This window comes from Ranitomeya imitator, chromosome 7 (genome assembly GCF_032444005.1).
Source record: "Ranitomeya imitator isolate aRanImi1 chromosome 7, aRanImi1.pri, whole genome shotgun sequence".
Taxonomy (NCBI): domain Eukaryota; kingdom Metazoa; phylum Chordata; class Amphibia; order Anura; family Dendrobatidae; genus Ranitomeya; species Ranitomeya imitator.
The window spans coordinates 202,034,728-202,060,552 of NC_091288.1; the positions used below are offsets into that span (position 1 = coordinate 202,034,728).

The 25,825-nt window shown below is 44.8% G+C and overlaps 2 protein-coding genes across 24 annotated transcripts in view; one reads left to right on the plus strand and one right to left on the minus strand.

Moving 5' to 3' along the window:
* The first annotated feature begins 2,821 nt into the window (after nucleotides 1-2,821).
* On the plus strand, nucleotides 2,822-8,918 carry NME3 (NME/NM23 nucleoside diphosphate kinase 3). Its single transcript, XM_069734367.1, has 5 exons — nucleotides 2,822-2,951; nucleotides 3,287-3,417; nucleotides 5,224-5,325; nucleotides 5,402-5,514; nucleotides 5,789-8,918. The coding sequence occupies exons 1-5, from the start codon at nucleotides 2,906-2,908 to the stop codon at nucleotides 5,904-5,906; spliced, it is 510 nt and encodes a 169-aa protein (XP_069590468.1). The 5' UTR covers nucleotides 2,822-2,905; the 3' UTR covers nucleotides 5,907-8,918.
* Nucleotides 8,919-10,473: 1,555 nt separating this feature from the next.
* MAPK8IP3 (mitogen-activated protein kinase 8 interacting protein 3) overlaps nucleotides 10,474-25,825 on the minus strand; it is a 55,680-nt gene continuing 40,328 nt past the window's right edge. For 18 of the 23 annotated variants that reach the window (XM_069734387.1, XM_069734391.1, XM_069734390.1 and 15 more), the window contains 14 exons: nucleotides 25,592-25,753; nucleotides 24,602-24,767; nucleotides 24,332-24,517; nucleotides 23,494-23,677; nucleotides 22,327-22,446; nucleotides 22,143-22,223; nucleotides 21,618-21,685; nucleotides 20,832-20,980; nucleotides 20,581-20,752; nucleotides 19,932-20,045; nucleotides 17,683-17,721; nucleotides 13,958-14,143; nucleotides 13,225-13,368; nucleotides 10,474-12,512 (listed from right to left, as the gene is read on the minus strand). In XM_069734387.1, coding sequence (XP_069590488.1) covers nucleotides 12,388-12,512; nucleotides 13,225-13,368; nucleotides 13,958-14,143; nucleotides 17,683-17,721; nucleotides 19,932-20,045; nucleotides 20,581-20,752; nucleotides 20,832-20,980; nucleotides 21,618-21,685; nucleotides 22,143-22,223; nucleotides 22,327-22,446; nucleotides 23,494-23,677; nucleotides 24,332-24,517; nucleotides 24,602-24,767; nucleotides 25,592-25,753 — 1,896 coding nt within the window. In that variant the 3' untranslated portion in view covers nucleotides 10,474-12,387. The remainder of the gene's footprint in view (nucleotides 12,513-13,224; nucleotides 13,369-13,957; nucleotides 14,144-17,682; nucleotides 17,722-19,931; nucleotides 20,046-20,580; nucleotides 20,753-20,831; nucleotides 20,981-21,617; nucleotides 21,686-22,142; nucleotides 22,224-22,326; nucleotides 22,447-23,493; nucleotides 23,678-24,331; nucleotides 24,518-24,601; nucleotides 24,768-25,591; nucleotides 25,754-25,825) is intronic. The other 5 variants (XM_069734375.1, XM_069734380.1, XM_069734374.1 and 2 more) reach the window with 2 other exon arrangements.

The following is a 25,825-nucleotide window of genomic DNA, read 5'->3' on the forward strand; positions in this document are numbered from 1 at the left end:
TGTACAGTATATACAGCAGAGTACACAGTATATACAGCAGAGTACACAGTATATAGAGCAGAGTGTACAGTATATACAACAGTGTGTACAGTATATAAAGTAGTGTGTACAGTATATACAGCAGTGTACAGTATATACAGGAGAGTACACATTATATAGAGCAGTGTGCACAGTATATACAGCAGTGTCCAGTTTATAGACCAGAGTGTACAGTATATAGAGCAGTGTATAGCATAGTGCCGTGTGTACAGTATATAGAGCAGAGTGTACAGTATATAGAGCAGTGTACAGTATATAGAGCAGTGTATACAATATATAGAGCAGTGTACAGTATATAGAGCAGTGTATACAATATATAGAGCAGTGTGTACAGTATATAGAGCAGTGTGCACTGTATATAAAGCAGTGTATACAATATATAGAGCAGTGTGTACAGTATATAGAGCAGTGTACAGTATATAGAGCAGTGTATACAATATATAGAGCAGTGTGTACAGTATATAGAGCAGTGTGTACAGTATATAGAGCAGTGTGTACAGTATATATAGCAGTGTACAGTATATAGAGCAGTTTGTACAGTATATAGAGCAGTGTATACAATATATAGAGCAGTGTGTACAGTATATAGAGCAGTGTATACAATATATAGAGCAGTGTGTACAGTATATACAGCAGTGTATACAATATATAGAGCAGTGTGTACAGTATATAGAGCAGTGTATACAATATATAGAGCAGCGTGTACAGTATATAGAGCAGTGTATACAATATATAGAGCAGTGTGTACAGTATATAGAGCAGTGTATACAATATATAGAGCAGTGTACAGTATATAGAGCAGTGTACAGTATATAGAGCAGTGTGTACAGTATATAGAGCAGTGTGTACAGTATATAGAGCAGCGTGTACAGTATATAGAGCAGTGTATACAATATATAGAGCAGTGTGTACAGTATATAGAGCAGTGTACAGTATATAGAGCAGTGTGTACAGTATATAGAGCAGTGTACAGTATATAGAGCAGTTTGTACAGTATATAGAGCAGTGTATACAATATATAGAGCAGTGTGTACAGTATATAGAGCAGTGTATACAATATATAGAGCAGCGTGTACAGTATATACAGCAGTGTGTACAATATATAGAGCAGTGTGTACAGTATATAGAGCAGTGTATACAATATATAGAGCAGCGTGTATAGTATATAGAGCAGTGTATACAATATATAGAGCAGTGTGTACAGTATATAGAGCAGTGTATACAATATATAGAGCAGTGTGTACAGTATATAGAGCAGTGTATACAATATATAGAGCAGTGTGTACAGTATATAGAGCAGTGTACAGTATATAGAGCAGCGTGTACAGTATATAGAGCAGTGTGTACAGTATATAGAGCAGCGTGTACAGTAAATAGAGCAGTGTATACAATATATAGAGCAGTGTATACAATATATAGAGCAGTGTGTACAGTATATAGAGCAGTGTATACAATATATAGAGCAGTGTGTACAGTATATAGAGCAGTGTACAGTATATAGAGCAGCGTGTACAGTATATAGAGCAGTGTGTACAGTATATAGAGCAGTGTGTACAGTATATAGAGCAGTGCACAGTATATAGAGCAGTGTATACAATATATAGAGCAGTGTACAGTATATAGAGCAGTGTACAGTATATAGAGCAGTGTGTACAGTATATAGAGCAGTGTGTACAGTATATAGAGCAGCGTGTACAGTAAATAGAGCAGTGTGCACAGTATATAGAGCAGTGTATACAATATATAGAGCAGTGTACAGTATATAGAGCAGTGTACAGTATATAGAGCAGTGTGTACAATATATAGAGCAGTGTACAGTATATAGAGCAGTGTACAGTATATAGAGCAGTGTGTACAGTATATAGAGCAGTGTACAGTATATAGAGCAGTGTGTACAGTATATAGAGCAGTGTACAGTATATAGAGCAGTGTGTACAGTATATAGAGCAGTGTGTACAGTATATAGAGCAGTGTATACAATATATAGAGCAGTGTACAGTATATAGAGCAGTGTATACAATATATAGAGCAGTGTACAGTATATAGAGCAGTGTACAGTATATAGAGCAGTGTATACAATATATAGAGCAGTGTATAGTATATACAGCAGAGTGTACAGTATATAGAACAGGCTGTACATTATATAGCAGGGTGTATAATACATAGAGCAGTTGTCTATGCATCTCCTGTCACGGTGGCTCAGTGGTTAGCACAGCAGCCTTGCAGCGCTGGAGTTCTGGGTTCAACCGCCACCAAGGACAACATCTGCAAGCAGTTTGTATGTTCTCTCTGTGTTTGTGTGGGTTTCCTCCGGGTTCTCCGGTTTCCTCCCACATTCCAAAGACATACTGATAGGGAATTTAGATTGTGAGCCCTATCGGAGACAGCGATGATAATGTGTGCAAACTGTAAAGCGCTGCGGAATATGTTAGCGCTATATAAAAATAAAAGATTATTATTATTAATATTATGATCTCCTTGTCCCTGACTGACAGTAGCTGCAGCGTGCGCGGTCCTGGGGTTGCCGGCCTTGGTAACGTGCGCGGCCCCGGCTTTGCCGTCCTTGGTGACGTGCGCGGTCCTGGGGTTGTCGGCCTTGGTGACGTGCGCGGCCCTGCGTTGTCTGCCTTGGTGACGTGCGCGGCCCTGCGTTGTCTGCCTTGGTAACGTGCGCGGCCCCGGCTTTGCCGTCCTTGGTAACGTGCGCGGCCCCGGCTTTGCCGTCCTTGGTGACGTGCGCGATCCTGGGGTTGTCTGCCTTGGTGACGTGCGCGGCCCTGCGTTGTCTGCCTTGGTGACGTGCGCGGCCCCGGCTTTGCCGGCCTTGGTGACGTGCGCGGCACCGGCTCGCTCTCCTGCTCTCGCCATGATCTGTCTGGTGCTGACAATCTTCGCGCACATTTTCCCCTCCGGTATGAAGCGTCAGTGTCGGGGAGTGCCGGGTGTGCAGTGTGTGGACGTGGAGGAGGCCGCGCTTTGGTCATGCAGGACTGTGGCGCGCTGTGTGTTGTGTCAGGACGTGTTGGGAGTTGTAGTTCTCCATGCAGTGCACGCTGAGGTCTGGCTGGACACATAGGACTGTGCATTAGTGGTCTCGGTGGGCTTCCTGCCATGTGAGGCCTGGCACTTAGTGGGCACAGTTGGGGTCTTGTGCAGATGTGGAGCTGTCCTCGGTGGCAGCCAGTCCTGACCCTGCAGCTTGTCACACTTTCTATGCTCCTCCCCATTGACTTTCTGTCTTTTACAGCCTGGTCGGGGGTGAATGAACGCACCTTCCTAGCGGTGAAGCCTGACGGGTGTCAGCGGCGCCTGGTGGGCGAGATCATCAGACGATTCGAGAGAAAGGGCTTCCGACTGGTCGCAATGAAATTAATGCAGGTGGGCGACGTACAAGCTGTGCCCCTGTATGTGGGGTCCGCCTGCGCCAGTCTGCCGGAAAATCGCTCTAATGTTGTCGTGCAGATTTTTTTGCCCACGTTGATAGGATGGTAATCCCGTGCGGTGGGCTTCTCAAAAGCGGTCCTAATTTCACACACACCCTGCATGCAGAGGAGTCTGATCAGCACAGTCGGACTGATTTTCCCCCACGCCCAGAATGTAGAGGAGTCTGATCAGCACAGTCGGACTGATTTTCCCCCACACCCAGAATGTAGAGGAGTTTGATCAGCATAGTCGGACTGATTTTCCCCCACGCTCAGAATGTAGAGGAGTCTGATCACGCACTGTCGGACTGGTTTTCCCCCACACCCTGCATATAGAGGAGTCTGATCAGCACAGTCGGACTGATTTTACCCCACGCCCTGCATGTAGGGGAGTCTGATCAGCATAGTCAAACTGATTTTCCCCCACGACCAGCATGTAGAGGAGTCTGATCAGCACAGTCGGACTGATTTCCCCCCACGCTCAGCATGTAGAGGAGTCTGATCAGCACAGTCGGACTGATTTCCCCCCACGCTCAGCATGTAGAGGAGTCTGGTCAGCATAGTCGGACTGGTTTTCCCCTCACACTCTGCATGTAAAGGAGTCTGATCAGCATAGACTGGTTTTCCCTCACACCCTGCATGTAGAGGAGTCTGATCAGCATAGTCGGACTGATTTTCACACACACCGTGCATGTAGAGGAGTATGATCAGCATAGTCCGACTGATTTTCACACACACCCTGCATGTAGAGGAGTCTGATCAGCATAGTCGGACTGGTTTTCCTCCACACCCTGCATGTAGAGGAGTCTGATCAGCATAGTCGGACTGGTTTTCCTCCACACCCTGCATGTAGAGGAGTCTGATTAGCATAGTCGGACTGGTTTTCCCCCACGCCCAGCATGTAGAGGAGTCTGATCAGCACAGTCGGACTGATTTTCCCCCCCACACCCTGCATGTAGAGGAGTCTGATCAGCATAGTCGGACTGGTTTTCCCCCCACACCCTACATGTAGAGGAGTCTGATCAGCATAGTCGGACTGGTTTTCCCCCACGCCCAGCATGTAGAGGAGTCTGATCAGCACAGTCGGACTGATTTTCCCCCCACACCCTGCATGTAGAGGAGTCTGATCAGCATAGTCGGACTGGTTTTCCCCCACGCCCAGCATGTAGAGGAGTCTGATCAGCACAGTCGGACTGATTTTCCCCCCACACCCTGCATGTAGAGGAGTCTGATCAGCATAGTCGGACTGGTTTTCCCCCCACACCCTGCATGTAGAGGAGTCTGATCAGCATAGTCGGACTGGTTTTCCCCCACGCCCAGCATGTAGAGGAGTCTGATCAGCACAGTCGGACTGATTTTCCCCCCACACCCTGCATGTAGAGGAGTCTGATCAGCATAGTCGGACTGGTTTTCCCCCACGCCCAGCATGTAGAGGAGTCTGATCAGCATAGTCGGACTGATTGTCTTGGATGAGAGATAATCAGTCGTGTAACCCCGGCATTAGACAGATTTTGCCATTGACGATTGCTCTCTTTGTAAATCATCCTGCCGTGATTGTTGCATTTTGCTACTGGATTCCTATTTAATGTTTTCAGAGAAAGTCGAGGCGATTAATACCTTGGGGTCTCAGCGATTAGGCTCCTCTCCCCCCCCTGATAAACATGCCTGCAGCGGTTATATGAATCCCGCGCTAAAGAGACATGGCCGCCAGAGACCACGCATGCCTTGTGTTTCTCAGTTTGGCTGTTTCGTCTCATCACAGGCATCAGAGACCCTCTTAAAGGACCACTACATTGCTCTGCGGGACCGCCCGTTCTATAATCGCCTGGTGAAGTATATGGGTTCCGGACCTGTGGTAGCCATGGTGAGTGCCGGCATTAGATTACCCCTTCTGGGACTTCTGGTGATTATCGTTGGTTGTAACGTGCTGATTTCTGCAGGTCTGGCAGGGCCTGGACGTAGTGAAGACAGCCCGCCTAATGCTCGGTGAGACCAACCCCGTGGACTCCTTACCGGGCACTATTCGTGGAGATTTCGGTGTGGATGTCAGCAGGTAAAATCCAAAGCAATGAGCTTTATGGTTCACATTCACAGAGGACTAGTCCACTGCCACGGCACAGTCACTTCCTAACAGATCTAGGTGGCGTGATCGCAGGGCGTGCACCCCGACGGTGAGGGTGGCGGGTCAGTCATTCCTCCGAGGTTGCGCAGCGCACGTTCCTTCCTGTGTTGTCAGTGACCGTTCCTTGTTGATGGAGCTTACTTTACGGTTGATATCTCAGCTTTCCGACTACATGATTTACTTTTCTTCTTTTTTTTTTGTTCAGGAATGTGATCCACGGAAGCGACTCCAGAGAGAGCGCCCAGCGTGAGATTTCTCTCTGGTTCAGACCAGATGAGATTGTCTGTTGGCAGGACCATGCTGAGCGCTGGATCTACGAGTGAAAGGTGTAGGAAAGACGTGGAGCTGTTACACACATCACAGGGCCTTTTTTTTTCCAACTATCAACAAAAGATGGGGAGTGAAACATGAAGCCAAATGGATTCCTGTAGAGTTGAGTGACAAAAAAAAATTTAATTTGCAGCACCCTGGTCAGGTGTCCGCATCGGTAGTCTGTGGCTACCAAACCAAAGCACTTCCTATTACCTGCACCATCCCCGATACCTCTTTTGATTAGCAGGTTGCCATGGTGTCCATTATGTTTCTGTGTGACACTCGCATGATGTGCCTGCAACCTACAAATCAGAAGACGGATCGGGGTTGTTGCAGGACCTGAACTTTTTGCTGAACTTTTATTTGTAAGTCATATTGAGCCCAAGGCATTAACTCCAAATTCCATCCAAACTACGCTTATATCATTCCTGGTGTGTTCCTCCCCCCGCACAAATAGCATTGAGTCCTGATAGGATGTAACCTGATCCTTCAGTCTCCTAGAGAAAGTATGTACAGGGTGTGTTTATAGGTGTGTATGCGCAGCATCAATCAGATGGGCGAATTGTTCTCAGGGCTATCAGACCGTATTTTGCATGTAGCACTGGGATTCTGTGAGGTTGGGCTGAATTTGCAGAACTATCACTATGATGCTGTATGTTCGGTATAACCTTGCCGCGTCTCGAGGGTTAAATTCAGGATATAAAATATAAACTGGGAACACTATTGCTTTCTGAATGTGGAAGGTGTACACACTAGTGATGAGCGAATATGCTCGGATGGCGTCTTATCCAGGCATACTCGGGTGTTATTGTGTATCTTGTGCATGCTCGTATATTATGTTCCAGTCCCTGCAGCTGCATGATTTGTGACTGTTAGACAGCCTGAATATGTGGGGATTCTCTAACAAACAGGCAATCCTCACATGTGTTCAGGCTGTCTAACAGTCACAAATCATGCAGCCGCAGGGACTCGAACACAATATACGAGCGCGCCCAAGATACTTGGATAACACCCGAGTATGCCTGGATAAGACGCTATCCGAGCATATTCGCTCATCACTAGTACACTCCTGACATATGATGACCTATTACTTGGGTGATCACTTCTGTACATCATGTAGTAAAGGATTTCTACACAGTCAAAAGGAAGAAGTTGGGTTGTCGAGGCTCGGTGTTCAAGTCTGCACTCGCTCTCTGTGACTGCACACTTGTGAATCCTCACAGTGTGGCGTGCAGTGTGTGCTGTTGGGATTCTCCAGTCCCGAATGCAGTTGGGGGAGCGTGGCCGCAATTATCTGATTTGCATACATGCAGATTAGACACGTCTGGCCTTGCTCTGTACAAGTGAATTGATCGAGGTCGGAATGTGGCCAGAAGTATGCAAATGACCTACTTGTGGTCACATTACCGCCTTCTCCTGGCACCGGAAAATCCTGACAGTGTGCACTGTGCGCGCTGTGAGAATTAGAAGTCTGTGGTCACATAGAGTAACTGCAGATGTTAGCCCCAATCCTGGACTTCACCATTAAGGTATCTTTAGGCTGGGGCTGTACACCAACTTTAGACACATGTTGCGCCTCCAGAGATCCCAGTATTGCGATGCAGATTTTGATTTGTGCCAACTTGCAGTTCACAACAATATTTGCTTTCGTTATTTTGCATATCCCCAATACTGCGATTTATGGGTTCAAGTCCAAAGTTGGCATGCAGCTCAAGCCTGATGAGAAATACACAGCTTCATCATCCATGTACCACTGCCCATGTCTGCTGGAGACGAAAGGCTTCTTTTAACTCTTGAAATACCCTGAGATATTGCATGGGCGTCTAACCCTACCCAGCACTTCTAACGCTGAGCAGGATCGTGCGCCATATTCTACTGCAGGTGACTGGCAGCTGCTGCAGATCCATAGGTTATAAATCACTCTCAAAATCATTGATTTTTGTGGAAAGTTCAGTACTGCCTGTTTGATTGAGATGCATAATTGTCAATCAATTACTGCAATTGAGCCTTATGTCCAAAAAAATGCAAAGTTCTGCCTTAGAATGGCCCCTTCCGCAACTCACTTTAGCATGGGAAGGTAAAGGGGCTAATGACGTGGGGCCCATCGGCCACGTGCCAGGTATCTGCAGGTCTCATGCACATTTCCTATTCTAATTGATAGAAACCTGCGGCCGTGCATGAAACCTGTCGAGCGGCCTGCAGACACCACATTGGTTCTTGATTTATCAGGACCCGATCACGTCTTTCTCATTCACACCCATCTTTACATATCTCCCATGATCAGTGTGTGGGAGTCAACAAATTATGTTTAAAATGAAGGAGACTTTATATATGACGCTATAAATGTTAAACCAGGAAATGTTTAAGCACCAAAACTTGAGGCCTATTCACCGAACCTGGCATTCAGCTGGAAAGGACATTTTAGACGGACAATTGTGGTCCAGAAAGTGAATGCTCTGTTTTCTGAATGTCGTGTTTGCGCCCAACACTTGAGGACATGCGCTGTCTAAAAGTCGTCTTGAATGTTCACTTTTGTGCCATTTTTGCAGTCCATGCTGCCGGGGCGATCTTGTCTGTGACATTACACTGTGGGAAGGGTCAGGAGTTCACACTTCGGGGTCAGGCTCTTTTAGGGTACATTTCCACAGAACGTATTCAAAGTGATATCCATAGAGGATGTGAAGAACGTGTGGGGGGCGCTGCACATTTCGCCTTTTGCTTCAGTAGCCATAAATCAATGTGCTGCGAATCTAAAAGCTTTGTTCTTCTTGATTTACTCTAGATATTTTTCACAGTAAGACTTCTTAAAATCTCAGACTACGCGGCACTTTTGCTGTGTGGGAACGTGCCCTAACAGACACAAGCCTGAAGTTTACATTTTTGTTCATGTCCAGTTGAAAAATTATTGGGCACAATGGGTCAAGAGTAAGTGGATAATCTGTTTACAGGATGAGGATGAATCAATGTTTTGTACTGCTTCTTGTTCTTTGTAATAAAAAACAAATAAAATAGGGGAAATTGTGTTTTTGTTTTTTCTCTTACTAGTATCTGGTCTGAAAAAGTCCATAAATTCACTTCTTACTGCAGGTTTGTTCGTTTTACTGTTGGATTATAGTTTTTGAAACAATACTGACCCTATGGACTGACCACACACATGCGATAGCTGACAGCTGTCTCTTCCGACTCCCCTGTACACATGAACGTTCAGATCGGTCGAGTGCTCATGTGTTTTCAATGGGAGCGAGGAAAGCTGCTGCCATTAACGTCTGGCAGAGGCTTTCTCCTGGAGAACAAAAGGGTCATGCGATTATAACTATGTTACTATAGTCGAGGGGTTCAAGAGAGGCCTGGATGTCTTCCTGGAGCAGAACAATATTGTATCATACAATTATTAGGTTCTGTAGAAGGACGTAGATCTGGGTATTTATTATGATGGAATATAGGCTGAACTGGATGGACAAATGTCTTTTTTCGGCCTTACTAACTATGTTACTATGATTGATTTTCATCCGCCTGATCCTCCTCTCATGTGCCCGATCCTCCTCTCACGTGCCCGATCCTCCTCTCACCCGCCCGATCCTCCTCTCACCCGCCCGATCCTCCTCTCACCCGCCCGATCCTCCTCTCACCCGCCCGATCCTCCTCTCACCCGCCCGATCCTCCTCTCACCCGCCCGATCCTCCTCTCACCCGCCCGATCCTCCTCTCACCCGCCCGATCCTCTCATCCGCCCGATCCTTCTCTCATCCGCCCGATCCTCCTCTCATCCGCCCGATCCTCCTCTCATCCGCCCGATCCTCCTCTCATCCGCCCGATCCTTCTCTCATCCGCCCGATCCTCCTCTCACCCGCCCGATCCTTCTCTCATCCGCCCGAACCTTCTCTCTCTCTCTCTCTCTCTCAAAGCTGGTGTTACACATTTCAAATCGCTACAGCGCACAAGCGACAAGATGGCGATAGGCGTCCACGCCCCTAAGACCTATGTCATCACTCTGCCCACACTCCTTCATGGCCGACCCCACACAGGGATCGGGTCGGGTTTCATGAAACCTGACTTTGACAAAAGTTGGCGACTTTTCAAAATGAACGATCCGTTTTGCTCAACCCTAGTCGTAACCATGGAAATCTAAGTTACTGCAAGACCCTGCACATGAGGAAAGAGACATCGCAAATCAGAAGGACTATACTACATTTCTAATTGGAGATATTTGCTAATATTCTTACACCTACTATATAGTGGGATAGGATCTTGGAGATGGGATTAACCTTTTTAGCTGTTAAAAAAAAAAAAATAATAATAATCAAAAAGATTGCATGCAAATTGAACATATGTGACATCCAAACAAAAACTGAGCAGGTTTGGGATTTTTGGGAGCAAAAGTTGTAACTTGACCCCCGTTAGCTCGAGTTACCAGACTTAGTCGGCCCTGACTTGACTGTAATCTGAATTAACCCTTGGATGTTCTCTGTCAGATCCTACAGATTCTGCTGTGATGCCCTGTCTATAAGTTCTGCACACATTTTGGTCCATGTCCTGTCCCACGGGGGCTGTCACCACCACACAACACCGGCGTCTTGCATTCATTTTGTAATACATTTATTACATACATAACAATTACATGTTGATCATGTCACAAGGGGGAGAGAGAGGAAGCAGAGCGGTATTCGTACAGCAGTCTTTACATAATGCCACCGATTAGACCAGAGGACGGACCGGACACACTGCGGAGTTTACAAGCATTTTTTCGTTTTTTTTGGAACAGACACGTCAGAGCCCCCTTGTGACACTTTCTTTACACATGTCGTCGCTGTAGGTAGAAGGAGCTGATAGAGCCGAGCACTTTATACCTTGCTGGCTGGTTAGTAATGTGCTTCTTTTTTTTTTTTCTGGTTTAACCCCTGAACTCCCAGAAAATCCTGCAACACTGGGTATTGGAGGCAGTGCGGGAGCGACGGGCGCACATGCAGGGAGGTCGTCTGGGGACATAGCGATTGTTAGATTGGTTTGATCAGGCCCGGGATGATTACCACTGGTCATTGAATTATGGATATGTATGGAGTAACTTAGAATACAGGTTAGTGCTGAGCGGGTCCATTTGCCCCATTGTTAATGCCGACGAGGCTAGCAGGTCAATATGGTAAGTTCTACATACATCAGTCCAAGTGGACCAGGCACCATAGTGAAAATATAAGGCCTACCTCCTGGTGCTGTCTCTGTACCCCTTTCCCCAAATATTGGCAGTCCTAGCAGAGCTATCAGTGCTACACTTCCTCCTTAAACCTGTATATAAGAAGCTGTATCTGTTAACCGAAGGGATCCTAAAAGAGGTTGGCAGTTTTACCCCTACTCTTTAAATTTAAAGGGGTTGTCTGGCATAGGAGAGAAGGATTAGCCATGCTGAATTCAAGTCCTCCAGCAGAGGTTTCTATCCGGAGCTTACTCCGCTCTCCATTTGGAAAACACTCGTCCAAGTCCAACATTCATGTGTAAGGAGGAATAGTTTTCAACTAAACAAGCACTTAGCCACCTTAAAGGGGTTATCCAGTACTGCCTGTCTAAAATGAAGAAGTGAGCGGCTCTGGACAAACCCTTTAAATCATAGATGTAATTACATTTTTGCATGAGATAAAAGAAAGTACGGTTGCTCTCTTCCTAGAACAGCGCCATCCTTATCTACAGGCTGTATGTGTTGGTGCAGCTCAGTCAAGCAAATATTTTAATATATATCTACATTTTTTTGGGGGGTGTCAACTCGCGGCCACATTACCTCCACTACCTATAATCTAGACCCTCTCATTTCCAGCTTTGGAACTGCAGGATTGGCGATGTAATCTACCCTAATGGTGATGCAGGTAAGTCTTATTGCTCACAGGCAACCAATCAGGTCCTGCGTTTTAGTTTTTTTCAGTGCAATTTAGAAAATTTTGATTTTGATTACTTACCATAGATAGAAATAAAAATAATGCAATGCACCAATACTGATAGATGTGTCCAGCCTTTGCATGAAGTAGGTGCTAATTATCTAATTAACTTGTTATAATATCAGAACGATTTGGCATAAGAAGAAAAAGAAAGAAAAACAAACTCGATCCTCAGATGCAGCCTAGCCCGAGCTTGTCAGCTTAAATTCAGTCCCCTGCGATCTGTAATGTAACCCGCCAAACATTTCAGCGCCAGACTGGATGATCGGACCTTGATGCCAGCCGGGCAGAGGTGATATTTAATTAACAGGTTCATCATACTTAGACTTTTGAAGAAGAAACATGAGAATTAGTTTTGAGTGTGAGTCTCCAGGAGTTTGTGGATATGCTGCCATGTCCTGGAGTTTTCTAGATATTGGGCACGTCAGAAGGTGAATAAAATGAGATAAGACCAGCAAGACACGGGCTGAGAAATTGCGCAGGATTGTGTCACTGTTCCAGTTTGGTATTTCCAGCGGGTGCAGGGAAGCAGGAGGCGTCTTGGCATTCTGGGGAGAAGGCTAAGGTTGCATTCATTCAGGGACGTAGGAGACTTGCCATACGATAATATGGCTTCGCTCTGCCTTAGAGAGTACTGGTTTGGTCTGATTCCCGTCATCTCCAGAGTGTTCTTCTGTCTCATCATCTTCTCCATCCCCTGAAAAAAAAAAAAAGAAGACATTATTCCTTTGATCCATCAGATCTTTGTATTTTACATTTCTGATCCTTTTCTTCCCTACGCTTTCCCCTCATCTGCCAATAATGCCAAAATGTAGGCAGATGGCTGACCAGTATATACTGTATAAGCAATTCGATTTGGTCCAACATCCACTGCAATCCTCCGTGGTGGCCTATCTTATCCTTGGTGCTTATTGGGCCCTGTGATGTCCTCACGTCCCCAAGTGACCTGAAGCCTGGGGAAAAAGCCTCATACAATGTCGCCCAACATGACTAGCTGCCATAGACGATGTCGGACCAGGGCAACGCAAACCAAATCGCTCATCTCCACTGGCCAATTTTTTAAGTCTGTGGCCACCTTTATCCCCCCCACTTGGCCAAAGACTTGATCCTCATTTGATGATTTATGTAAAAAAGTAATGGTCTCCAAGCTCTAGTAAAACTGCCACTCACAGTATGCCGAGGATGGTAGCGGCACAATAGTTACAAAGGCCACTGCTTTGAGGCCATTTATTTTGCACATTCTTGCTTTGCTTCATTATAATGTGTCGGTCAACCTGAGCCCCCCAACCGTGATTTCCAGCCTGTCAGGACACTTGCACCGTCAGGACACGCTTGGAGTCATAGTGACACAACAGATGAGCTACGTGTGAAATGAGTTCTGATACAAAGAGATTAAACCGTTAACTCACCAATTCGGAAGTCAATGTATCCCTCTCCTCCGCTCAGCACTAGCACATTCTTCAATTTTTGTTCCTCCGTCTCTGCAGATGGTGTGCCTGGGTTCTCAGAGGGACTGTCCAGCACGCTGCCATTAAGTGTGGCCAGCACGTTACCTGACAATACACACAATGGTTAGGCGATGGACATGATGGAAAAGCCTGGGAACGACCTAATAGGGCCTGGGAGTCTGTTACCTATACTGTCACAGGCGTAGCAGCTGACGAAGCTAAAGGTGGCATGATAGACAGCCCCAGTCTATATTGTTATTATAGATATTGTATCACACATTTATTACATTACTGTATGTGGAGATAAACAATAATGACATTCAGTGACCATATATTGAGTTTCTAATGTGGGGAAACTATGGATTTGGCTCGCAATCATATCTAAGGCTGCCCATACTCATTAGGACACTCCCATACTAGGCTGTGTGCCTTATGAAAAACCTGCCCAATGACACATCGGTGGCTTATCTCCATGCAATCGGCAGTCCAAAATTGGACACGTGCAATCGACGTCTCTCCTGACCATAAGTCGGCCGGCGCCCCCATAAATATTAGACCCATCTGCTGAACCCATCGATATCGGCATGTTCAGCTAACATTAGTCTAATGTGTAGGGGGAGTGTGGATGTCAAGATAAGAGTTTGGAGAACCCTAATTTGTAGTAATCAAAACTAAAAAGATATGTAGATGTTACCTGGTACAGACACAAAGAACTTGACGGCATCACGATGGCCGTGGAAGCAGAGCTGGGCCTGAGCCATAGAGCAGTATGGTATGAAGCTGCCTGCAGACTTTTCACTGTTCTCATCGCTGTACACGTGGATGACTCCACCACCGGCCCGGGCTACTTCTCCAGATGATGTAGGAGACGTCTTGTTGGCTGAAAACACATAAAAGGGTAAGTGATATGATGTGGCCTCTTACAAGGGCAGCTGGCGCTCTTACTGGACCGACCCATGTAGACACAACCCAAATGTGAAGCCTTTCTTATCATCAAACTACCTTTGTCTAGTAGGACATATCATAGTATTTGCTGCTCGAGATTTCTCTAACCAGGTTCCTACTGGACCAACGTTTGCTAAAGCCTGGTGTTGGTGTCAAATAGAAGACTTGAAGGGTGCATCACATGAGAAGAGATGCTTGGCCCATTCATCTGTAGCCATCTTTGTATTAGGACTGATTAGGGAATAACTGGGGAACACACCATTCCTGGCGTGAGAGGCGCCATCCTACCAGGACTGCAGGGCATGGCATATGTAATCAGTAATGAATGATCCTGACACATCTCTTCAACTGAAAGGAAGTCTGTCAGCAGCACAAAATGACTGTTCAAACCAAGCACAGGTGCTCAGTGCACAGCTGGGGTGGTCGAGCAGTACCGTGCACCTTTCTCAGTGCACTTACCTCTGGCTACTGTAAAGTCAGCTGTCAATCAAGAAAGAAGGAGGATAGAGAGATGCAAAACACCTAAGTGGGAAGCCTGTGCTGAACTGCTTTTATTAATTCTCTGCATATAAATGAAACCTTAAGCAATAGATTTTAATAAAAAAATGTCCTACTGTATAGTTTCTATAGATCCGACGCAGGGTGCGCACCTGGTAATAGCCAACAGACTGCGCAGTCTGATCCGGCAGTGATGTTCGCTCCAATCTGTCCTTTATTTTTGGCTAAACTACGAAATATATACTAGCAGAAAGCCAGAGACAAATGGATGAAAGTGCGACTGCAGGAGTGGCTCCTGGGACCCCCAGAGATCAGATCCGTGAAAAATCTGCCAGTAAGGGTTCGATTTCCCTTTGGGAAATGGAGGATCACACAGTTTTCATTAACCTGGACGTGTCTTATAGAAATATATTGTGGCCACTGTCTACTGTAGGGATCCCATGATAGTATTTCTTAGGTTCTTATACATTATAGAAGCTGAGATTTAGAGAAAATCATTTTCAGCATTGTAGATCGTCCTTAAAAAATAAAGTAAAATATCAGTCAGTATCATTCGTTTCCCATAGAATAGCATGGAAACCTTTTAACATACACCCAGTAAAGATTGTGGGAAGCCGGTGGCCCAGTAGTTAGCTGTGTACCGGGCACTGTTAGGGTTCATTCAGGTGAGATGAACGTATTAAACATCCATTTGATATCTGTACCAAAAACTGACAGCACACTGACCAATGCAAGTCAATATGGTAGCTCACATGAACGTTTTTACACACGGACTGGGGGTCTGCGTGTAAGGAATCGCAGGACGCACTATGATCCATATTCTGGATCAGAATCACCCATAAGTCAATGGGAACGTAAAAAGAACAGATCACATACGGGTGGGTTATTATGCGTTTTACTACTTTTCTGCTGCAGATTTTACCACATCTCATTCAACTCTATAGGGAAAATCCACAAATAAAATGCATATTTACCGCAAGATCAATTGACATGTTGCAAATATTAAATTCACACTGCAAGTCAGTCTAGAATAAGTAAAATAAAAATTGGGCATGAGATTTATATAAATCCCATACACTGTTCGGGAACTGCAGTATTCAGGGTCCGGTCAAGTCCACCAATGTTGACCTTGTAAACTAGGGTGCCTGTCCTCATGGGGTGCACCTGTATAGTGCTGGGCAGCCGGCCTAATCTACTAGTATGGGTGTCACTAATAGACTGTAAGTCAGACACTGTGCAGTACATGTGTGTGACCTGCGCCCTATGCCAGCCTTTTTTGTGTGCAGTTTTCATACTAAGCAATCGCCCCCTCCATGAATCTGTAGGTTGTGAGCGATTGTCTCATCATTACTTTGCAACTGTGCTGAAGGAAGGATGAATGTACCGAGATATTCTTGATTAAATATGAGGCTGGACATTCCAGCAAGACAATGATCCCGAATACACAGCCAAGGAAACTCTCAAAAATAAAGCTGCTGGAATGGCCGAGCCGTCACCGGACCTGAATCCAATGAATGGAAGGAACTAAAGCTCAGAGTTCATAGAAGGCGCCCACCGGATCTTCACTAAGGCCAGTCTCACACGTCCAGATAATTCCGGTAGCGGAAAAATCGGTACCGGAATTATCCGTGTCCGTGTGCTTACGTTGAACATCAGTTTGGCACACGTGCGGCAGCCGTGTGCCACCCATGTGCTGACTGAGGACCACACGGACCGTGCAGGAGACAGCGCTAGAGTTAAGCACTGTCCCCTGTGTGCGGTGCTGAAGCCGGTATTCATCCCATCTTCCCAGCAGCGTTCGCTGGAAAGAAGGAATGAAAAATCTTTTTTTTTTTTTTTTTTAAATAAAGCTGCCGGTAATCTGCCCCCTCCCACCCCCTGTGCTTTACCCCCCCCCCCCCTTCCCGCTGGCATTAAAATACTTACCCAGCTCTCTTGGCCCTTACATCCTCTCAGCGTCGCAGCTCTTCCTGTATGAGCGGTCACGTGGTACCGCTTATTACAGTAATGAATATGTGGTTCCACCCCTATGGGAGGTGGAGCCGCATATTCATCACTGTAATGTGCGACACCACGTGACCGCTCATACAGGACAAGCAGCGACGCTGAGAGGATGTAAGCGCCGAGGGAGCTGGGTAAGTATTTTAATGCCAGCGGGGGGGGGAGGGGCGCACCGAGGGAGGGGGCAGATTACCGGCAACTTTATTTTAAAAACAAAAATAAATAAAAAAAAGATTATTCATTCCTTATTTCCAGCAAACGCTGCTGGAGAGAAGAAATGAATGGGGCTTCAGCACCACACGCGGGGGGACAGCGCTTACTGTATGTGTTTTACACGGACCCATTGACTTTAATGGGTCCATGTGATCCGTGCGCTCCCACTAACACTGACATGACTCCGTGTTTTCCAAACGGACACACGGTCCGTGAAAACACGCTGACATGTGCAGAGACACATTGATTTTAATGTGTCTACTTGAGTCAGTGTCTCTGGTACGTGAGGAAACTGTCACCTCACGTACCGGAGCCACTGACGTGTGAAAGCTGATCGGACCAACTCAAGAGGGGATACATGTGGTACACATGCAGGAAGCTGATGCCAATCCTATTATTGGGGCGCAGAGTTAGGGACTTTACCATGTTCCTGGTGTCACTGGGGACCCACAAATCTTCCTACTTTATTCATTCATGCATCTCAGTCTCTCGAAATATGGAAGTTTTACATTCACAATTATGGGAGAACTGAGCATCATGGCAGCCAGGTTGTCACTGAGCTTTCTCAAACCTACTGTATATTTGATTGTGTCGTCCACATTTTGAGGAAATTTTCTATAAAAGTTTATACCAGTATCCGAAAACACATCAAAACGTTCTGCCACCTTTGTGAATATCACAGAATGATGAAAAAATGAGGATGGAGACAGGACATGTTGGAAAGATGGGATGAGGCAACATAGAGTCAGGTCCAGCACTTACCCCTCAGCCCCAGCAGCTGGCCCCGGTGTAGGACTACCGCTAGCGGAGGTGGAAGGGTTGGGAGTATTCATAGGCCAGAGGAGGACAGGAAAAAGGATGGGGAGGTAGGAAAGGGATAAAGCATGAAGAACACAAAGAATAAATTATTGGCAGGATTTGAGGTGGAAAACCTGTATATTGGGATGTGCAATACATCAAGTAATACAAAACGAAATATACAACAGTACCAGACTACGACTAGATAATAAAAGCCCTTTGTAGATCCACAGTCCGACTCTTATTGACATGACACTTATATAGAATATTATTTAATTGAATTGATTATTTGTATTATTTTGAATAATTTACAGTATATATTGTACAGGTATTACATACACTTTCTAATGTTCGCTGCAGCCGCTGCAGATTTTATATAATCGCCCTGTGTAATATCAGCAGATTATTGGTTGCTGTTTATTGGGCGGCACGGTGGCGCAGTGGTTAGCACTGTAGCCTTGCAGCGCTGGAGTCCTGGGTTCAAACCCCACCAAGGACAACATCTGCAAAGAGTTTGTATGTTCTCTCCGTGTTTGCGTGGGTTTCCTCCGGGCACTCCGGTTTCCTCCCACATTCCAAAGACATACTGATAGGGAATTTAGATTGTGAGCCCCATTGGGGACAGTGATGATAATGTGTGCAAAAATGTAAAGCGCTGCGGAATATGTTAGCGCTATATAAAAATAAAGATTATTATTATTATTATTATTGCAGCCTGTAGTCAGTCAATAGAAATTAGAATTAAGGGGGGACATATTTCCTATTCTGAAGATCTTAATCGAGTTCTTCTACTTTGGACCCTTATTTCTTTTATTAGGCATAATGGAGAGCTACTCAATAATAGCGATTCTTGGTCTGGCAGACCCAGATTGTCCATGCTGTGTATGTAATGCTACATTTATTCTGCAACTGCAAGGTCAGAAGTTGCATCCCCAACGATAGCTGTTGACCACCGAGTGCTATGGAAGCCCCTGATGACAAGCCTTTTATTGCCATTTGATTTACAGTGACTTTGCAACTCAATTTTACATGTTTACTGGGGAAATTGCTATTTTTAAGGGTTTTCAAGATTTACATAAATAAATAATATCAGATATATCAATCAACAATTATGGAACTTTTTCATATCGATATTCAGAGGCTGAAAACTCATACAGATCTAATGAACCTCGTGGCTGACAGAGTGCTGCAATATATCCAGTGTATGCAATCCTCTTTACTAGGGCAGTAGTGGCATCTATGCTGCTGATGCATTAAGGTTGAATTCACATTACATTTCGACAACAAATTTATTACTCCACTGGGGATTCCATCTGAAACCCTGAGAAATGGGATTGATGTTGTGCCCATGACGGTGCCATAGTCTTTAATTATCAAACAGAGATCAAAACATGAAACTTTGGCCTTCATTTTAACTTTTTTGTCCATATCCATCTTTGAAGTTAGAAAAAAATAGGGCAATAGACTACACTACTGTTTCCATTTGATAATTGTCCATGGCCCTGTAGTGAGCACACTTCAATCTAGTTTCTTGGGGATTCCATACAAACTCTTAAACAGAGCCACAAATACGTGGCTGAACCATGTTGTGATCCCTGCTTTACGACTCTGTTTTAAGCTGTTGAAGATATATGGTCTGTATAGGTTGTCGTGCAATCAATAATGTATGACCAGCAAGCAAAGACCTTGAAAATCGTAAAGAAATTAATTTTCTTCATGGTAAAGTACAGTAAATGTATAACATGTTTGAGTCATAATAAAATGCTTGGCTTGATTAGTCTCTTGTGCCTGATATGCCCAGAATTGAATATGGGAATGTCAGTCACTACTATTTATTATGGGTAGTGTAGCTGGTACTTTTAATTATCTCTATAGTTGCTATTTTTATATGAGCACTGTGCCATACTTCTCCATATAACGTGAGGAGTCAGGATATGATTTCCTTCTTTGATTTCAGGCAGCAGAATACTAGGACTACACTTCAGCCCTCTTAGAAATGACTCCTAAATAATTTGGCTCAGTGTAAACAGGCGGGTGTAGTATGTACCAATCAATCTGAATGTGCTAGTTTTATTTTTTTTACAGCAGGTTTTTATGAATACTGCTCCAATATTTCCATTGCTTGCAAATCTATATGTCATTATATAATGTAGACAAGGCTTTAAGTGTGAAAATGACCCCCTTAAGAAAGGTATTTGATCATCATTACTTACTTTCCGTGAGGGGTATTGAGATGACCACTCCGTTTCCAGTTCCTACCCATAGTCTATTGCCAGCGATTAGCAACGCTGTTATTCTTACAAATGAAAATCCCAATTTTCCAGTACCTGCCGATGATGAAAAGAGAAGATAATAAGTTATTGAGAAAAATAACATTCACAAAATGATGGTACATAATATATCTACAGTATATCACGTGTCAGATTACTATTAGTGATGAGCGAAGGTGCTGGGGTAAGGTGTTATCTGAGCATGCTCGGGTGCTAACCGAGTGTCTTCGGCATGCTCAAAAAATAAGTTTGAATCCCCGTGGCTGCACGACTCGTGGCTGTTCGACAGCGGCAACACTTGTACGGATTACCTGTTTGTTAGGCAATCTATGCATGTGTTGCGCCTGTCTAAGAGTCGCGAGACATGCAGGCGCAGGGACTTGATCATATTATTCGAGCACGCCGAATACACTCGGTTAGCACCTGAGCATGCTCAGATAAAACCTTATCCTAGCACGTTCGTTCATCACTAATTAGGACATCTCAGATCATCCTCTATACACAGCCATGAATACTCTAGTGTCTATCCTCCCTAAATGTAAAGACTGCTATCTTCTCTCCCATAAAGGACTGAGGAGGTAGAGTCACCCACCTAACATTTTACTGACATAAGGCTCAATATCCACATCCTGGAGATGCTGGTGGGTGTGGGCATGATATAACCGCAGCGTGGAGTCCAACCGGATTGAGACCCAAACCCCATCTCCAATCCATGCCAGCTGTCGCACTTGGCTTTCCCGTCGAGGGTGGGCATCAAATGATTTCTGAAGGTGGTACAAGGAGAAATCATAGAATCACAGGACATAGCTTTACTTGTAATAAATAGATAGAGAGCCCACTTACCGGTATTTGCATGGTTTTAGGCTGAATTACGTATATTTTGTTCTTGTAGCCGCACCATACTCTGTCATAAACGACTGCCATACAGCGAATTGAGTGATGAGTGTGCCCGAGGTCCATCAAGTGATAGTTACTGAGGTCCCACTGTTTGTCTTAGGAAGAGGAATATATAATATATTAGCAATGATCAGTTCTTACACTCTTTATTACCCAATGCTTATTCCAATTCACGGAAACTATAGGTACAAAATGCTAGCAGTAATTAAATCAGGTTCAGGGTGTATGAACATGATGCCTTTTTCAGGCAGGTCCGTTCCAAAATCCATCTTAAATAAATCTAAAATAACTGAAGTGGACACCATTTGGCTTCAGTAGTCCTTCCTAGGGCTTGAGACGGATCTGGAAATAGAGACTAGTGGAGACCCAGGGAGAGTGTGAAAGAGGATCGGTGTCGGATTTAATAGAAGAGATGTTTTGGTGGCAATTCTAAACTTAAAAAAAAAAAAAATGCAGCTGAAAAAAACCATTTAAAGAGATTGTCCCAACAGCACAATATCTCATATTTAGGATATATGGACATTATGACCCCTCTGTTAACAAAAGATGAAAGCCCTGCTCTCTGGTGGACTTGATGATTTCCCTGCAGGCAGTGCTGCTGCCCACATCCTTCTCCAGCTATGCTAATATATGTGGCTTTTTAGCACTTGTGAGACCCTATAAAACAAGCCACTGTAATAATAACTACTGATGTACTTATTCCAGGAAATAGAAAGATATACAATGTCATACCTTCTCCTCGGTGGAAGATGGCCAACGTCCCATCTGCAAGGGCCACAAGAACCCGTCCTTTCACATGCCTGGGAGATACAGGATGATGCGTCATTTACACTAGAGGCTGGTACAAAACTATGGTTTATGGGTAGAAATCCCGGCTTGAGAAGTCCCTTTTTTGTGGGAGGGGGATTTTTTTTATTTAGGGAAAGGCAAAGTAAGAGTGTCATATAAGTAATAAAATGATAATGTAACGCAGTGCCTTAATAATGCTGCAATACAGTGCCCAAATACAGCAGTAATACATGCACTCATAATGTGGGTAACTGAGCAATTTTGGAGGGGCCAGCCAACCAACTAATATGTATAAGGGGGAATGTTTGATTCATACATTGCCCTAATAAGAGTATAGTAAACTTTGCCAAGCCACAGTCAGCACTAAGATGTCAATTTGTAAAGCAGGACAAGATGGCAGATGTCCTGGGCCCTTTTACCCATTCTCCAGCCCTGATGATACGACCCATGCGGTGGTTTTATACGTACACGATGCTGAGCACCGAGTCCTTCAGCTTTATGGAGTGCAGACACTTTTTCCAGTTGGAGACGGCAGAATGAACGTACATCCTAAGGAGAAGTAAGCAGAGATGATCGCCACGTGGGCAAGGGTTATGGGTGTCATTGTTATGGCATACACCGCTGGCACCAGCTGTGGGGTTCAGTCACGTACCAGCCGTTCTGTGCTCCCAGCCACATCGTCGGTGCAGCACTAGTGTCGGAGGGGATCTCGGGGTTCGGCTCCATCTCTTGCTGCGCTGTGTTCCCTTCAGGCTTTAGGTGCCCGTTTTCACTTGTATTGAGAATAAAACATTACAACAATATTAGGCTGAGAGTTGAAAAATGTCATCTTACATTAGGTTATGCATGGTTATTTATCCCCTGCAACTCTACAGGCCACGCCCCATTTTGAAGAAGCGATCCAGCGAAACGGCGCTTGTTGGGCGCGGGGGGGCCTCCACAGCACTTCATCCTCCACCTTACCCGTGCGCACAGATTTGGACATATTACAGGTAACCATATATCTTAGGTGACCATATATTAACACTTTAGCTTCAGTACTTATTTAGGTGCTGTTATGAGTACTTATTTGGGCATATAGCAACAATATCCATCGCTCCCCAGAATCAACATATAGCTTTTTCGCTAAAACTTTCTGGGCTCCCCCATATACTAGTACCCTGTATACCTTTCTGTGCGCTGGGCACTATATTGTTATTATTGTTATCAAGATATCTCCCAAGCAGCTGTGTCAATTGATACACATAATAATAATAGATGCTATAATCTGTTAATACGCATATGATATATTGAAATAGCAGCTTTCTTGGGATCTCTGTTTATATTCTTTAGTACTGTGGTGTGCCTCCCTGGTATTTGGAGGTTTTCCGTTCCCCCACTTCATGTCTAATTTTATTTGTATGACACACTTTTAGATTATTCTTCAATAAATGCATTGTTTTATCATTATTATCTTCTTCACTTCATTCTTTCTATTGGTACCTACCATGTGAAATATGTTTATACGTTGTGGAAGTGACTCAAGCCTCTGATATATTAGGACTATGGTAATAAACTCTACAGGGCTCGTCAGTATTCACATCAGTCCTGGTGCTCATTGGGGGCTCACAATCTGCCCTCCATCACACACACGATCTGCATGAGCAGTGGTACCTGCTGGGCTCTAGCTACCAAAAAAGAAAACTAACACCCTGACTATGGTAGTGCTCTTTTTGAAGCATTCATTTTCTCAATGTCTTGTGAGGTTTTTTTTTCCTAATCTTAAAAACCATTTGGATGGAATGTATTACTGCACCGCCATTTGCACAGCCTCAGATACCTGCACAGCCGGCCATTCGCCACAGGGGCAGGGTCCGTGAATACATGTTCTGTTAGGGGTCCTGGTCGAACCGGTGCTGGTTCTGTCTCACTGATTGACGATTCTGGTACCTCCAATGCTTCTGTGGCTTCCTCCGCCGACTGATGCTGGGTAAGTTTTCCGTTACTTACGGAAGAAACCTCCCCTGGTAGGAAAAATCAAAAACATCCCCATATTAGCCATACTGCATTTTACCCATTTTAAAATGGTGCCCTTAAAGTGGGCATTTCTGGGAGTTGTAATCACAATACTTAAGATGGGGCTTAATCTCCCTAAAGGGGAATCATGGCTAAATACAGGAAGAGTAGTCCAGAAAGAGGGGGGGGAAGAGTCCAGTGGGCGGCTCCCCCAGTTATTTCCCGCCCAGCGAGGCTTGAATGACAGATTGCGCCCTATTCATAAATAGGAAGAGACCTGCTTTGGATAAAGGTGCGCCGCCCAGCAGACTCTTCTTCCTCTGCCTGGAGTTCTCTTCCTAGTGCCTGGCTCATTTATGTCTTTTATGAAATGCTTCCCTGTTTTAGAGTATAACATAGCATTCTCTTATGAGGGAGACTGTCATTATTTGATGCTGTCCGTGGTTCAGCGAAGATGAAGTGCTGACAGCTTTCCTTTAGATGGGGATACAGATATTGAGAAACTTTCAGTATTTCCAGAACAGAGCTCCAAATACTCTGCATAGACTTAAAAGACAATATGCCTACTGCCTGCAGCCACCACTAGAGGGAGCTCTGGAGCTCAATATATACTGTGTTGTTACTGGGGCAGTGTATACATAGCATTCAGTAGTAACACAAACCTTGGCTTTTGTCCAGTACTGGGGTATCGCCCCGGGAGGAGCAGTTGCTGCGCGGCACATTGCACCTTGTGGCACATCCCACAATGGTGATTCCTGCTAGGACTCCGTCGGTATCACTTGCATCCTCTGTATTAGCCTCTCCCTCTAAGAATATCTCCCCTGGTGGGTAATCGCTATCGCTGGCAGCTACATGAGACAGAGAAATACACACAGTCCGGTGATGAGGAATATCAAAGTAAGGCAATAGGTACCCATGGGTCATTGTCCTACCTGGGATGCTGGAGATACAGAGCACATGGGCATTGCAAACTGTAAACTGGTCCACCAGGGTGCCAGGTTGGTTGGCATCTATAATCACAACCTTGCTAGTTGATAGAGTGCTGGTTAATATCCATACACGACTGGAGGTGGCATCTGCCTCATAGATGTCCTTGGTCTGCAGACAGGGAGGAAGATGAACGCCCTTTATACAGATTTATGTGCTGTATTTGGGCACCACTGGCATTACACATGGGCTCGGCCAGTTCATAGAAATCATTAATCTCTATATGAGTACCTGGGTGCTTAGAGTAACTAAACGTTTGGTTTTGTCTGTACTTTAAATGCCTATAAATAAGTGGGGGTACAGTTCCTGAGACCCTAACTTATTACTCATTACCCAAAAGTTTGCTGAGAAATGTGCCGTTAAAATGTGCAGCTTGGAAGGAGTACGGATTCAATAGATAGTCATAGACGCCACACTTCTCAGCTGTCTGTTGAGCGATCAGTGAGGGTCTCGGAACCTGGACCTCCACTATATACAATATTAAAAAATAATAATAATAATAATAATAATAATAATAATAATTAGTTACTCTTTAAATTGAAAACCAAAATTGATGACATGGGGAACAAAAAGTTATAATAAAAAAAAATTGCAACTAATCCCAAAATTGTTAAAAATTCTGTTCCGCCATTACTAGATGATGATCAACATGGCTACCGTTATTGGGTATTTTTGTAAATAATGTAAAGAGGTCTCCAATTTGGCCCCTTTATTGGAGAGATGTTGAGAATAGCTAGAAAGCGCGTCTCTCAGTCCGGTTGACCCAACACATCCACTTCTTACACAGACATACCACAGATTTCATTAAGAACTATGTAATACTTCATTTCACCATTGGTGGCGCTGCAGGATAATTAGTTACTTTTGCTTAGCTATCAGTTGATCGCCAAAGATCAGAGCAGCAGGGACCCCGGTGCCAGCCTCAGTGTCCTCACCTTCTTCTTCTTCTCCGGTGAGTTGTGGGTGCTCTTGCTCTCTCCTTCCACTTCACGGTCAGCCGTTAATGGATCCCGACCAGTAGTTGCTTTGACCCCAGTGATAATGTCCTCCTCAAATGGCTTCCAGCCTGTTAAATCCACACCGGCGGCGCACCACAACTGTGAAGAAGGGCGCAGGATCATTTAGTGATCATTTCACTATAGGGGATAATAGAGTCATAGGTAACGGTA

Excerpts from the sequence above, each read along its gene's own strand:
- NME3 (XM_069734367.1), top strand. The coding sequence starts at position 2,906 with ATGATCTGTCTGGTGCTGACAATCTTCGCGCACATTTTCCCCTCCG. Across the intron at positions 2,952-3,286 it reads CGCGCACATTTTCCCCTCCG|CCTGGTCGGGGGTGAATGAA; the intron begins GTATGAAGCGTC and ends TGTCTTTTACAG. Across the intron at positions 3,418-5,223 it reads TCGCAATGAAATTAATGCAG|GCATCAGAGACCCTCTTAAA; the intron begins GTGGGCGACGTA and ends GTCTCATCACAG.